The following is a 16,428-nucleotide window of genomic DNA, read 5'->3' on the forward strand; positions in this document are numbered from 1 at the left end:
TGAAGAAATGAAAACCATGTAGCTTGTGATGTATGTTACCCTACATATATGACTAACTGATAACATATGCTTTTTCCTATTTTTATGAGTGCATATCTTTATGTTTTTTCTTTCTTATATCTTCTGCAGGTCTCATTCTTGAGTGGATTATACCTTATTTTGTCACAGTTACTCTTAGTTGAGATTTCTCTATCAAATTTCTTCTTCTGATATAATTTATTCAACTCAGGAGATGATTGAGTTGGAGGCAAGGCGTGAACGTGTTAGACAAAATGTTGCATGTATGTATTTGCTGATCTTGATTATCATCTACTTCTGATCATGTTCCTCTGTAGTTTTTCAAATATGACAACTTTCTGGTGATAGGATCGTGAAAAAGCATCCTTTTTTTGGAGATAACAGATAGCATGACTAGCTTAGCTGGAATTTATTGATCATTATTATTCTAATTATTCTTGTTGTAAAAATTGTTGCTGTATATCAATGGACTGTGAATTGATTTCACTTTGTAGAGTGGTTTATATTGGATCATATAGATCCACTCTATAGTTCCTTTCATTGTTTATTCAATACATTATGAATAACTAGGGTTCTAGTGGCATCTATGATCCATACTGTTGACAGAATGTATGGTTATTCTATGAGAGCTAGCAATGGGCAAACTGCAATTACATTGTGATGAACATTTTAGAAAAACGGAAAACAAAGTTTGTCAGAAAATGTTAAATCACTGTCAGCTTGGTATGTATGAAATGTATGTCTCCATCACTTCTTCACATCTCTATATTACCAAATCTTATCTATTGCAGGACAGTCAAAGACAAGAAGCCATGACAACCAAACTGATGCAGGATAGGGAAAGGAATAAAAATTTCTTTGGTTTTGTAGGGCTTAAGTTACAAAGCTGAAAATATAGTCTGCTACTCAAGATTAAATTTGAGTTTTGGATAGATATGAATTAAGAAAATGACTGATTGTTGGATTTTTTAAGAAAATGGCTAACTTTTGGATTGTTTATTCTGGATGAATTGGGCCAAGAATAAGGATTTGAAAACTGAACTTTCATTAGGGATTTGAAGGAGTTTTATGGTGATACCATTAAATCATTGATCTACCTTACTTTTTTCCAGTGGACATGTTTTAGATAATTTGAAAAACCATTAAGATAAACAAGAGAAAAACAAAGGAATAAATGAAAAATTGGCTAGCGTAATCTATAATAGAGAAAATTTAGGCTTATTGATGAGAAACATGGGTAGGAAAGAGCTAAGGGTTTGTTTGGTTGGGATATGTCAGATTAAGGGATAATCTGTCAATTCCTAGGAATCATTTATCCGGGAAAATAATTGGAGAGGAAGCAATCCCTGAAGAAGTTTATGTGGATATTGAGGTTCTTGAAGGTAAACATGGCTGTGAAGTTGCTGAATTAGAAAAGCCATCCTTTCAAGTAGATATCACCTTGCCTGAAAAATGTTGAGGGCTACTTCTAATGGCTATTATTGTTCTTGCTTGATATGGATATCATGAAACTTTTGTTTTTCTTTAGGTAATTTTGCATAACTCAAGAGTGAAATGTTATGGCGGGAGTGAATGAAGAATGTGGGACTATGAGGATCATGGGCTAGTCAAGGGCAAAAGTTTAATCTATGGTTTGCCGTACCAGTCCAAAACGGGCAGTATAGGGCATACCGGCCCGAAATGAGTGGTACGGGGCATATTGTACCATACCGGTTCGATACCGGTATCTAGTACTGCACCGTATCGACACAGTGCTAGTGTGTCACCGGTATGGGGTCCGGTACTAAGACGACAAATCTTGGTTGAATTTTTTAACCTAAAAATGATGCTCATGTGTTTGAATATGTTTTTCACAAAAGTGCAATGCATTCAAATTTCAACGGACATTTATGGAAAATTATAAAGAAAGATTGTAGCATGCTGGCTCTAAAGTGGGACAAATTCTTGTGTAGTATTAGGCAAGGTCCGTCGTACCGATTGTACCGACATACTGGTGGGCGTCGGTACCGATACAATACTGAACCGAACCGGTACTGTACCGATGAAGACCAAAAAAATACTGCGCATTGTCCCGCGCGGGCGAGCTGCCCTGCGCACCTGCGTTGCCCCCGCGCGCCCATACGGATGCGGTTCCCAGCGCGGGAAACCGCACGGGCGCACTTCCTCGCACGCGGGGCGCCCGCGTTTGGCACCGGCCTGGTTCGCACTGGTACCGGCTTGTACCGTGCCCCTTCTAGGTCGGAACCGAAATTATATGCCGTAACGAACCGGTGCCGACAGGGGTCGGAACCGAAATTATACGCCATACCGAACCGGTGCCTCTCGGCACCGGTCCGATACGGACTGAACCGACCGGAACTGGTCGGTTCAGCATAGCATGGTATTAGGATAAGTTTAGATCATGCAAGAAACAAAATCTTACTCATTATAACATAAAGATGGATTATCCACCAAAAGCTCTACCGCTTTGTTATTGTAATAGATCAAGGATAAGGAATCCTATCATTCTCCTTTGCAATCATGTTATAGTTAGAAATCTGAGTCGGTAATGTATGTACAATATGGAGTTGAAAGAATAATTTCTAAATGACCAGTAATCTTAATTTCTTTGACAATTAATTTAGTATTATATTTATAGTGTATATATGCAGTATATTTACCATATTGCTGTGAACTAAGCTTAATTTCTGTATTTTGTATTTCACTTTACTTGTCATGGAGAGTAGTCTTGGAACTAGTTGTAATTGGAGTCTTCTAAAGTTTAAGTACTTGTATGGAGTCTATTTTCTAAGCATGGTTTGGACCTTGAGAGCAAGGTTCGCCACCTCGGTACTGGACCCCGTACCTGTGCGCCACCAGTATAGTGTCGGTACGGTACGGTACGAATTTTTTTGGCATAGTGAGTGTCGGTATGTCACTCGTACTGGTACGGTACGCCGCATACCAAATCAGTACGGTATGGTATGGTACGCTTCGTACCGTCCGTTTCGTACCGGTACGGCATACCATGCTTGAGAGTCTAAAGGTCATTTTGAATTGCTTCTTTGGGCCTTTCTAAAAGGTGTCAGATGTTTGTATTCAGAGAAGGGAATGGTGTAAATGTCCCCAAGTCATTAGATATGCATATGAGGTCCATTTCACTATGTAAGGAGCCCGTAAGTGAAAAATTCCAAGGGCTTATTACACCGTCGTTTCTTTGTCTATTCCAACAATGTTGAGAGCTTGAGTGTGTGAGGCCCACCAAATTTCCATAACTAACAAACACCACATGCATGGCAAGATGGGCATGCTAAAAATTAGCGAGATAGGTGGAGACCACCTCTAGCCAAAGACTCCCTTTTCTTGAACATGCAACTCAGCATCAAGACCAACTCCCAAATCTTTGTGATGATTGGCTCCACCTGGAAACCCTTCCTGCTTTTTCCTCTATCAGTAGCCGAGCTAGCCCCCAGATCAGCCCAAAATCAATCAGTAGGTGACCCTGAAAGTCCTTTTCTTGAACTCCGCGAAAATACCTGTTGAGAAAACCACCCATTAAGATAGTGGCTGAAGCCACATAAAATGCAGGTTTGTTTAAGCAGGCCATAGGCTGTCCTAGCCTAGCGTGCATCCCTATGTAGGCATGTTGTTGGGCCAGATCGATTTCAAGTACCTCCAAATCTAGATCAGATTCGAGCCCATCGTGGGTTCCATCTATGTTTTGACTAAAACTACACCCATCAACAAATTGGATTGGTTTAGGGCCATTGGGGTCATTGGTCTAGTCAAACTATGTCAGGACAAATGCCTTACCCAAGTTTGATAATCTTTGAATCATGTACAGATTAGGCCTTGGGTCCTAGGCATGTACAGTGATTTGGTAAAATTAGTTCCCTTCATTGCCTCCCCCCCGCCCGCCAAAAAAAAAAAAAAGGATTGACATAGCTTCAAAGTATAATCAGCAAAGTCTATTTGAAATGTCAAAGGGATAGAACTACACATCATGATTTGTTGAACCGTGCCGAATCGGCCTATTTAGGATGTACCGAACCAAACTAGTTGGTTACCAGCACGGTTCCTTGCATCTGTTTGAAATAGAGGGGGAGGGAGAAGGAGAGAGAGGGAAAAGAGAGGGAGGGAAGGAGGAGAGAGGAAGGGAGGGAAGGCAGGAGAGAGGGGGAGAGGGAGAGGGAGAGAGTGAGGGAGAGGGGGCTTGGAAGCCCCTCCTATTTCATTTTAAAACAGGGATCCCCTATTTCGTTTTGATTGGGGATCCTATTTATCTTTTTCTAATTTTGAATTGAAGCCAGCAAATGGTTTGCCGACTTCACTAAATCACTTGCCGACTTCAGTTCAAAAAATAAAAATAATAATGGTTCACCTTGGAACGACATGGTGTAGACCTGTACCATATTGTGCCGGTCACCGGTATGGGTATTGGACTGGTTCGGTGAACCTTATACATTATGTATCAGGTGAACTATCAATTCCTAATCTGGTCCTGGTCCACATCTGAGTTTGGTCATGTTCATAAAGAATCAGACCCATATTCTATGTTGCATTGAGTCCAGGTTGGAATCTTCTTAGTAGATCTAGAACCAGACTCATTGTTTTTCAGGTCAGTCTATGGATGTAGATTGGGTCCAGATCTGTAGTACTCATGTTGCAATGATAACCCAAATAGGTAGGCCAATAAACTATAGTCTTGTACAAGGTTCGCGGTACCGATGGTACCGACGTACCGGTCGGCTTCGGTAACGGTACGGTACCGGTGCCGAACCGAGCCGAACCGATACCGTACCGATGGGGCACATTCGGCCTGCTTTCGACCCCATCGTCGTTTTTTTTTTTGAGTTCTTTCACTTTTGGATTTTTTTTGATGTTTTTATGTTTAGGTTTAAGGTTAAAAGTAGATGATGTAACTTATTACTTCCAAATGTTTCAAATAATGAGATGAAGAACATAAAATATTTTCAAATTAAGATACAATCAATTACATATATTTAAAGCACTCTCGAATATCTAAAATCGGGTTGAGTGGCACTTTGAAAAGTGCCCCAGTGTGGCACTTTTGAAAGTGCCAGCCTCTGGCCAGCGCTGTGGCATTTTCAAAGTGCCACAGCACTGGCACTATTTTTCCGAAGCGAACCGGTGGCTCGGTTCGCACCGGTTCGAGCTCATACCGGTGCGAACCGAGCGGTTCACACCGGTTCACACATGTACCGGTGCGAACCGAGCCGGTTCGCACCGGTACGAGGCTCAAACCAAACGGTTCCGACCCAGGTTCGCACCGGTACGAGGCTCAAACCAAACGGTTCCGACCCATATTGGGTCGGAACCGTTTTATACCCCTGTACCGGACCGGTGCGGCTCGGTACCGGTCCGGTACGGGCTGAACCGACCGGTACAGGTCGGTTCAGCAGACCTTGGTCTTGTGTCTATGTGAAATATCTCATTCTTTGTTTGATTATGTAAGTCATTTGATATATTATAAGATCCATCTATAGCTTCGTATACATTGATCACCTTGTAGTTACAAGATTTCTTGATGATATATTGTTAGGCTCAATGTCCTATGCTATATAGCATCCACTCATAAAAATTATTCTTGAATAATCATATAGACTAGTATATAGATTTGTTTATTTATTCATTTTTTATTACCTCTCATCATTTGAATTGAACAAGCCTTCTTAAATTCCTTTATATATATAAGGTATCATAATTAACATTTGCTTCATTATCAAAGTTCTGAAGAAGAAAGAAGAAGATGAAAGAAAGTCCCTTGTTGGCGGTATTCGTCAATGCAAGACCATTAGTAAGTTTTTTTTTAAAATTTTTTAAGCTGCAGTATACATTTAATAGTTCATAGCTTTGCTGTTGAAGAAAGTCCTATCATTTTACATGCTGCAATCTCATTGTAAATTTTCATAAAATGCTTTCCTTCATCTCACTCACCCTAATTTTTATTTTCTTTATGTTGATATGAAACATTATATATGATTCTTATGGCATGTAAGAAACTTGTTTAACATATAGATCTTCTCTTAGCTCATTTGAAAATTATTGAGTTACCTATGGTCCAAAAAAGATATTGTACTCCAGTTCTTCTACTAACATGAGTCTTGTAACCTCAAATTATTTGAATTTCTCGTTGGTCAAAAAATGATATCGTGCTTCAACTCCTATGCTTGTTAATGGGGATAAAAAGGCATAACAAGAATCTATAATTTTTTTGGCATAAAACTGTAATCTTTCAACCTATATCTTAACACAAAAAGAAAAAGATTGAAAGGAATATGTTTATCCAAGAATATAATGCTGATATATGCTCAAGTATTCTAATGCCATTCAGTCAACAAGTTGATATCTCAAACCTTGCAACATTTGTAGATCAAAATCTAGCTCTGGAAGTAATTCCACATCATTTTTATGTTGAGAAGAATCAATGATAGTAAACCTTATGGGCTTTTGTGAATTTTTTTCTCTTTCTATTTTTGTTTTTTAGTTGTTAGAGATGTGATTTGTAATATCTACACTCTGTAATATTTCTGCATGGTAGAAATTTAGTGCTGGTTTATGAGGCCAAAGAGGGGATGAGAATTAAATTGGGAAATTGGAAGTTATGAAGATAAAGAGGTGATGACTATTCTTACCAACACATTACCACTATAGCTGACCAAACTCATATAGCCAACCAAATTCATGACCTAGGACTTGACTGTAAGTATACATGCTTGTGTCTAGAGGTTTTTCTAATTGGTTAGGCTGCTAGTTCTTTAGCATCATGGTATGCTAAACTGGTCGGAACCGACGGGTTCAGCCTGTACCGTATTGGTACCGGCCTCCATCGGTACGGTACAGTGGTGGAATTCGGTTTCTTGCCGTACCGGTGCTGTTCGAACCGGTACAAGCCCGGTACCGGTCGAACCGCACTAGTTCGGGCTTGTACCGGTGCTTATCGCACTGGTTCGCATCGGTACTCGCGGGGAAGAAGGGGGAAGAGAGGAGAAGAGAGGAGTAGAGAGGGGAAGAAGACCTCTCGCGCTACCGGCCCTCTTTCTTCCTCTCGAGCACCTCACAGGGAAGAAGAGCTCTTTCGTTCGTAGGAGAAGGGGGAAAGAGAGGAGGAGAGAGGGAAGAAGAGAGGAGGAGCTCGGGAAGAAAAGGAGGGAAAAAAAGAAAAGAAAAAAAAGAGAGAGGCCGCGGGGAGCGCGCCTGCGCACGGGGACACGGGCGCGAGTGGGGAAACACGTCCCCGACTCGTGCCCGCGCGCGGTCCACGCGCGGGAAACCGCGCGCGCGATTCCCCGCTCGGGCTTGCTGTGCGGGGCAGCGAGCCCACGCGCTGCCCCGCATGGCCGCTTTTAATGCGGCAGGGCTCGCTGCCCCGCATGGCCGCTTTTAATGCGGCAGAGTGGCATTAAATGTCATTCTGCAGCATAACGTGTCTGTGCGCGTCCGCCCTTTTTTTTTATTTTTTAGAACTGGTTCAGTACTGGTTCCAAACCAGTCCCAAACCCGTACCGGTTTTCACCGGTATGTCGGTTCGTCTAACTTTGCTTAGCATAATTATTTTCTGAAATGGGAAGTCAGTTTAGCACCTTAAGGTTCAATATTTGCTATTCTCTAATTTATATTGCTTCTTACTTTAGTCAGGCACAAGAGCCTCTATGTTTGTGCATCTAATTAGATAATTGTGGCCTGCTTGACCAAAACATTGAGCAAGGATGACAGAAATGTCTAACAAGTCAGACCATCGAGAAACATAAAAATTGATTTTCACTTATTGCATATCAATTGGAAGAAAACGTAGTCGATGAAATTAGATGTTTATGGAATATAGATTTAACTGCTGCTAAATGTAAGTTCTTTATGCATGGCGTGTATATTTTCTTAGGGTCCCACCCATTCTTCAGTTGGATCCTGACCCGTGGACTCCTTTTGCCCGCGTTTTTGTTGTTTGTCTCGTAAGCATTTCGGGATGCCCTGATGGAGGGTGAGACTCTCGTTTCAGTTAAGGCGTCATCATTTCAGGTAAGACGGGCGGAACACCTAGCAATTAGGAAAGGAAAAGAGAAAAGGTTCCATTCTTAAATCACTCACCTGCTCAGGCTGTCTTAAGCATTCAAACTTCTTCACATCAACTGTTTGTTGTTTCATTCATGATTTTATCATGCCCAACCTTACATTTGTTAGTTTTGAATGTTTAATCATCATATATTAAACCTTTTTATTCTTTTTATTAAACTAATATGCTGTTGCTATTTGATTCAACATATCTCATGCAGGATTTTCAGCATAGGAATAGCTAGACATGCCTTTTGAATTCCTTCACCTCGTGTCTCCTTCCAATTGTTCCTCGTAGTCTACTAGGCCTTGATATGGATCCTAGTCCAGTTGGCTTTATTTTCAGCAAGATTTCTGGTGCCAAGTATTTTATCAATGTGCTTGTCTATTAAAAAAAAACTATGTGCTTCATTAGGGTAATCTTGTGTTGCTTTGTAGCCTGTACTTCATGAAACCAAGTCTCAAACTCCTCAGAACCCTGAGGTGTGGTCATCATAGTTGATCAAAAGCAACATCAAACTTGAACCATTATTAGAAGAAATCATATGATCAGATTGATCATGATGAAAAATGCATCACAGGCCATAAATCTTTAACAAAATCTACTTATAAAACTTTCGGTATAGTGTATAGTATATAATACATTATATCTTCAGAGGTACAAGGAACTTAACACATCAAAGCTACTTCAAATATCACTCAACCCAAAAAAGCAACTTCAAAACACCAAGCCTTCTTCTACAAAAGGTGCACTATAATTGTCGCTAATCACTTGAAAAGGACAGTCAATGGATGAAGTGAGCTACGTACCTTTGCAAGGAAACCTCTGTGATGATCAAAGAATTTAATGTTCCATTGAAGAATAAATAACTTTTAAATCATAAAGCATAAATCAAATAGAACATTGGAATGTTGAAGTGAAGGATCAGAAAGAAAAATATCTTGAAATGCCAAAATTAAAATTTTCTAATAAGTATAGAGATATTTCAAAGTGACCAAAATATTAAATTCAAAAAGCTTTGATATCACTGGTTGTTTTGTATTTTCCTACAAGGGTTCACTAATTACCCTACAATGGTACCATCTTGGAGTAGTGTCGGTAGATATGCCCGGGATGGGATGGGCTTGATGTACCGATACTCCGTACACCCCCTACTGCGTAACAGTTTGATACCAATATAATAAGGTATGCCCCAAGGTTCGCCATACCGGTACTGAACCCCGTACTGGTGCCGCACTAGCATAGGCGTACCAAGTGTTGGTACGGTACGATACGCGGTACGTCAGGCGTACCATTAGCATAGGCGTACCGAGTGTCGGTACAACATACCATGGTATGCCCGATATGCACCAGTATGGACTGGTATGGCACACTATGCTAAAACCAATGTTTTAAATCCCTTGAGATGGGGGTGTCCCAGTTTTTTCAAGGAATAGGATGCCTTGCTATCCCACCCCATCCTGGCAGCGGTCTCGGTCAAACGTCTCAGTAAATATCCTCCGTCTCTCTCCCTTTCTTCTTCTTTTCTTTCTTTCTTCTTTCATTCCTTCTTTTCTTTCTTTTCTTCCACCTTCCTTTCTTTACCTTTTCTTCTTCTTTCTTTTTCTTATCCCTTCCTTTATTTTTTCCTTTTTCTTCTTCTTTCTCTTTCCTTTCTTCTTTCTTTCCTTCCTTTCTTTCTTTTTCTTCTCCCGTCCTTTCTTTCTTTCACTTCACATTTTTCTTTTCTTCATATTTTCTTCCTTCTTTTCCTCTTTCTTCTTCTCTCTCCGTGTGGATGGGTTTTGGGGTCCTGACCCAGCATTGGTTCCATTTTCTCACAAAAAAGGGACGGGGGATGGTCAGGATAGTTTCCATCCCGCCGAAAGTTAAAATCTTGGCTAAAACCCCTTGGTGTTACTTGGCTACTAGACACAAGTGGCAAGTGTCTAGATGTACTAAAGTATCCAACATGGCAAGTTTAAAAAATGGGACTCATGGACATGGCTAATATTTTAATTCATATACATATAATAATATTTAAATGTATTTGGGGTTTGAAAATATTTGTATTCTAGATAAATTATCAATTTTGGGCCATAATTTCATGTAAACCCATTATCCATGCTATGGGGTGAACTTTGTTTAATCCACCATGTAATTTTATGTGGTCCTGGTCTTTCACCCATGCAAGTGAGGTATCTAGTCAGCATAGAAAACTGTTTACATGCTTCTCAAAGATTATCCATTACACAATTTTTTGATGTATCCACTGTACTTCAAAATATTCCTTTGATATATTAGAACCCTTCCCTTTCATTTTTGACTTTATGGGAGGAAAATCTCAGATCTAATTGGAAGCAGAGAGAGAGCTTCTAATGTTCAAATCAGATAGCATTGTGATCAGACACCTAAATCCAAATATTATTGCCTTACTATTGGTGATGGCATGCCTGGCCCTCTCCCTCTAGCCTACCAATGACACCAACACTCTCCTCTGGGCGCACGAATTGTTCCTTCGCCCTGTGCCCTTGCTGCCTTCATGCAAGAAAGGTGTGCACCTTCTATCTTTTGTTCTCACTCATCTCCACCTCTCCCTTCTCTCTTTTGCTCTTGCTACATCTCTGCTCTCTCTATCTCTTTCTCTCTCTCCCTCCCCCTCTTTCAGACCAAAGAGCTATGTCACTGGTGTGTTCCATGCATTCCATGCTTGTCGTGTCAATGCTTGTTGTGTCGTGTCTTGTCATGTCCGTGTGGAGACATGAAAAAATTCCTAGTTTTGTCGTGCCCAGGTGACACTGCCTTGCATTCTCATTTCTGTTGCAACTATTTCAGCTATACCCTTGTTGATAATTCGAATGAGCTTCTTATTATTCTCATTGTCATGTCCTCTGATGCAACCAAGGTTTTAGAACTTTAAAAAATATCTAGGTTCAAAAACAAACAATAGGCAAATATAATCTTAAATAAAAAAGGCATGGTGAAATTCCTTATAAATGAAATCTAAACTTGAATAGGAGAGATGTAAAGATACTTATACTGCCAAGGAAATCATCCTTGTTTAATACTCTTGGTTTTTGTGAGTGGGAGATTTTGAAGATGTATTTTCTTTTCATGACCTCAATGAATTTACTACTCTTTTGATTCTAATACTTTTATTCGAACGTGTGAATGAAATGCATTGATGCTTTTTTAAGATTCCCTTTTTGTTGATCTTATTCTTCCTCTCTCTCTCACACACACACTGAAAATGCCTGTACACTCTTTCCTTTACCTCCCTAGCCTCCCACCTTAGCCTATATTTATAAGAATGTTTGGGCAGTTAAGTAGGCTATATTGATGAGTTCGATCACTAGCGTTAGATCGGTTAGGTCTATGGCTTTGCAGGTGGACTACTAGAGATACAAACAACAAACCAGAAGGCCAGCAAAGACAGCCTTATTTACATATTATCATTTAAGTAATCTATTTATTTATGATATTACTTGTAAATATGAAACTATTCCCATATGAGTTCAATAAAAATACTAAGAACTTCAAATTCTTTAAGAATAAAAAAATTGGTTGCAGCTTTAGTGCGAATTCAGCAACTTTTAAATGCGAAGAACTTTCAAAGGTATTGAGATCTCATAATTTTCATCTTACCCAACATTTATAAAACCCAAAGATTGAATACTCCAGGGCATTTCAGTTGAAATGATGCTAACAACACAATATTTCAACAGAAAGAATCTTGCTTAGATGTTACACCCACTCATTCATACATACATATGTTCATACGTACCTACATTCATGCATGCATATGTACAATAGGTACATAGGTACATAGATTCATAAGTACATAGGTACTTAAGTACGTATATTTGTATATACTAGGTATGCAGGTACATATATAGGTAATATACATGCATGCTTATGTACATGCATGCATAATTTATACATACTTTTTTCCTCGGCATATGTTGAGTTCTTGCTGTATGTATCTGTAAGCCTAAGAATCATAATATTTCATAGAAATCCTTATGATAGCAGCTGCAAATAAAGGCATGGTTTTAGGTTGTTTGACTGGTCTACTATGTTTTTTTTTTTTTTTGTGATGAAATGGGAGGTATACCCACCCAGTAATTATATTAAGCAGTAAATGATTACATGGTGGCTTAAAACCAGAACTTATATACACGAATCGGTGTAACTCTGGCTCTTCCTTCGAGATGAAGCAAGGTGTTGTGGGAGTTACACCGCACTTGAGGGGAGTTTAATGATATTAGAGCTTATAGATACAGTTTCTTCTAGCTTAACAACCACAGCAACCATTTTTACAAATGAATCAGTTTTCCAAAGAAGATTAATCCCAAGGTCCGCCGTACCGGTACCGGTCGGCGTACCGGTGGCCGGCCGGACCGGTACGGTACCGGTCCGGTCCGGTCCGTACCGGCCGGTACCGGTACCGTACCGGCCGGTATGCGGTGGTTTCAAAAACCACAGCCCGCAGCGCTGTGGTTCTAAAAAAAAAAAAAATCGTACCGGTGCGAACCGGCCGGTACGGGCTCCGAACCGGCCGGTACGGGCTCCGAACCGGCCGGTACGGGCCCGAACCGGCCGGTACGGGCCCGAACCGGCCGGTACGGGCCCGAACCGGCCGGTTCGCACCCGTACCGGCCGGTTCGGATAAAAAACCGGGATATACCGGTTTTTTATCCGTTCCGGGACCGGACCGGTACGTACCGGCCGGTACGGGCCGGTACGGCATTCCATGATTAATCCCAATTCACTTTACCTTGACTGAAGCAGCTGCTTTAGCCTCAATTTTTGTTGTGATTTCTGACATTGACTCCTTGAACCTGCCGGAATAGATAGGGATCCAACTTCTCATTAGAGCAATGCTTTGCTTCGGAACTCTTGAGTTGAGAATTATCACATATATATGTATGTATGTATGTATGCCTTCTTTTCCAACATCACATATGTATATATGTATGTACGTATGCTTGTATGCATGCATTCATGCATGTATGCTTTTATGTATGCATGTATGTAGGTATATTTATATGTCATCAATATTAAGAAGAGGCTATGTTGATGGTCAATAACTTCCAGATCCAGAGTTGAGAATTATCACATATATATGTATGTATGTATGTATGCCTCTTTTCCAACATCACATATGTATATATGTATGTACGTATGCTTGTATGCATGCATTCATGCATGTATGTAGGTATATTTATATGTCATCAATATTAAGAAGAGGCTATGTTGATGGTCAATAACTTCCAGATCCATGAACATATCATATTCCCGTTCTAAAATGTTTCAAGTTAATTAGTGCAATGTATGAAAATTGATCCATTACAATCTTTTTCGACCATTGAAATGCAGGTAAAGGTGGATCTCTAGACCTTAAAAGTTTCATTCAGCAATTTCCTGGTGCTTCCTTTGATCATAATAGAGGTAGACTCTTTCTTATTTACTGTACTTAATGCTTATTTGTTTTCCCATAGGCTTTGTTGATACATGATAATTTAATAAACATATTATGATTGTAACACAATGTACAGAGCTATATTCATGCCTGGTAATCTTTTTTTTTCATCCTATATTATTTCCCTTAATTTTTCTCTCAAAATATTATTTCCTTCAATAGATTAGATTTATTATGCATGTTTGTTCCTGAATTGGAACAAAAAATTGTCACTCTTCTAGTTAGAATATCAAAAATTAAATTGTTGTTAATTTGATTGTAACTTGTTACCAAAGATCTGAAATGCTGATTTCTTGATATGACAAGGAATGAGAATATTCTGTCATTTGAAATGGCCATGAACTGGAGCTTCTAATTTATTAGTAAAGGTTTTCTATACTAATATTTTGATTGTACAGGATTTGAGGAAGTATCTGATGAGATTGATGGTACCAAAAACAAAGACAGGTAAAATTCTAAAGCAATGAAAAATTATGGTTCCTATGTGATCCTGTATCTCAAAACTGCAAAATTTTAATTATTGCTTCAGTCATTTCTCAAATATGAAGTACCTAAGTGGAAATTGTGGAGATGATCATTAGATGCTTAATTTAGTGGGCATCAAAAGAGCTCCACTAACATAATAGCTTACTTTAATTGAATTATCATATTTTACAGAATTTAGATTTTCCAATCAACAAGACTGTTTATGTGCTTATTTATCTTGCCTACCATCTCTTGCCACATGTAATCATAATATGTATACTTTTGGTTTTAGTTAATTTACACGTACAGTTAGATACTTCATTGCATATTTTAAAACATGGAAGCATACATACAAACAAATAAGCAGCACTGTTCATATTTGTATATTGATGTTAGGTAGATATATTGAAACTCATACAATGTCTAGAGGACCAAATGCATTCAATTTAATATTTAAAAAATGAAAAGAAAGCAATTGTTGAGTTATCTGTTTAAACCAAACATCCTTGCCAAATCTCTTCATCTCACCATTAAAGATATGCCATTTCCCTCATGACTCTTTTCCTTCAACATTCCTACCACTTTTAGATATTTAAAGATTTTGCCTTGAAAATAGAATTATATCATATTTTTACCAATATGTCCAATATGTCCTATGGACACTGATCTACACGAGGGGCCCAGGTTGAAAAGGTTTGGGACGTTTCATCCTCGGTTGAGGAGCGGTTCCCCGTTCCTTCTTCCAAACCAAAACCCAAACCCAAACCCCTGAGTCTTCCTCCCCTTCGGCGGCGCACGAAAAGGAAGATCTTGCCTTGCCCTCCCTTCAGCCACGAAGGAGCCGGACTGCATGACACCCGCTTTCTCCCAGCGGTGCCCGAAGAACAGAAAGGAGAGACCCTCTCCGTCGCCACCGCCCTTCATCAGATCCGAGGAGAGATGCCACAGCCCCTCCCCAAGCGCCCCATCGTTCTCACGCCGCTGCCGCGCGCCGGTTTCGGAGAAGAAGAAACACCATGGGACCTTTGCATTGAACCCCTGCCCCCTGCAGCGCCGAATCGGCCACCACCGCAGGTAATTCTTCCCCCCCTTCAATGCCCACAAAGAAAATCCGAATCTAACCGGATCCGAGTTAAAAAAAAAGGAGAAAAAAAACAAGAAAGAAAGAAAAAGAAAAAAAACGCATGTGACTTGTGTGTGAAAAAAAAGAAAAGAAAAAAGAAAAAAAAGAAAAACCCCTTCCCTCTATTCATCTTCTAACTCTGTTCGCCCGCCGTCGCCGCCGCCCGTGAAGCGCCGCTCCACCCTAGCCGCTGCGACCGTCGCCCCTCCGGCCTCGCCGCCCCCGTCGCCATCAAGATCCGCTGCCACCCCACCTCCCGTGCTGCATCGCCGCCTTGCCGCTGCGTCGTACCGCCTCCGCGCTGCTTCGCCTTTGCCGATGCCCACCGCCGCCCCCTCTTGGCCTCCTCTACCACGAGGAGCACCGACCACCGGCCTCCGCCGGCCATGCCACCATCCCCGCCCGCCATTTCGCCTCCGCGAGCACCACCTCCCATCTCCGCCACTTGCCTTCACCCCCCCCTTTTCTCCTGCCACCGCCTACACCGCCGCCATGAGGAGCACCTCCCATCTCCCATCAGACCCTCTTCCTTCTCTCCCACCCATCTGGCTCATCCCCTTCCCCCGTCCTCTCTCGGCACACCTGTTCAGATCTCCCCTGTTCCCAAACCCACTTCACCCCCACCCCGTGTCACACTCATCCAACCCCCCACCCATGTCACATCCACCCAACCCCACCGACCCACCACAATTCCTTCCCCACCCTTTCTCACAGGCCTAACTTGTTCCTCAGGCTCGCCTTCAACCCCCACCCGTCAGGCCGCAGGCCTGTCACCACATCTAGGCCGCTATTTAGAGCCCAACACACAGGCTCGCCCACACATTGATCCGCCCCAGTTCTTTCCACGGCCCAAGCCCATGCGGCCGACCCCTTCTTCCATTTTTGGGCCCGATAGGCCCATTTTCACATTGGAATCGCTGAGCTATTGTGATCAAGCCCTATTTGCGCTAGTTGACAATCCTGCTTGCCGTGACCATGCCCTTGATCGTTGCCCCAGCACACGAGCGAGCGATTCTGGTCGTCTGCTTCACGATAGGTGATAGGTTTCTACTTTTCTTAGGCTTGTTAATGTAATTATGTTCTAGTTCTCTTGCATGATAACTATATTCTTGCAAACTTACATTCTTGTCAAAATTCGGAACATTGAACCTCTCACTTTTGAACCCGTCTTATTACCCATTAAATCTTTGTTATTAAATTAGCACACTCTAGCAACAGAACGTTTCTCAACGTCAACGACTAATTTACTTTAGGATCAGAACAACCGTAATACTTGATTGCAACCTAATTTCTTCAATTGGTTAATCTTAT

At 41.0% G+C, this 16,428-nt stretch overlaps 1 protein-coding gene across 4 annotated transcripts in view; it reads left to right on the forward strand.

The window, feature by feature from the left end:
• Positions 1-16,428, forward strand: part of LOC103724162 (NADH dehydrogenase [ubiquinone] 1 alpha subcomplex assembly factor 2) — a 41,744-nt gene that overhangs the window by 18,579 nt on the left and 6,737 nt on the right. Inside the window, exons 4-7 of one of the 4 annotated variants that reach the window (XM_026800394.2) lie at positions 230-281; positions 5,714-5,815; positions 13,427-13,498; positions 13,928-13,976. In XM_026800394.2, the coding sequence (XP_026656195.2) occupies positions 230-281; positions 5,714-5,815; positions 13,427-13,498; positions 13,928-13,976 (275 nt within the window). Of the gene's footprint in view, positions 1-229; positions 282-5,713; positions 5,816-7,897; positions 9,630-13,426; positions 13,499-13,927; positions 13,977-16,428 lie in introns of those variants that run through there. The other 3 variants (XM_008815334.3, XM_039116669.1, XM_039116668.1) reach the window with 3 other exon arrangements.

This window comes from Phoenix dactylifera, unplaced genomic scaffold (genome assembly GCF_009389715.1).
Source record: "Phoenix dactylifera cultivar Barhee BC4 unplaced genomic scaffold, palm_55x_up_171113_PBpolish2nd_filt_p 000119F, whole genome shotgun sequence".
Classification (NCBI taxonomy): Eukaryota; Viridiplantae; Streptophyta; class Magnoliopsida; order Arecales; family Arecaceae; genus Phoenix; species Phoenix dactylifera.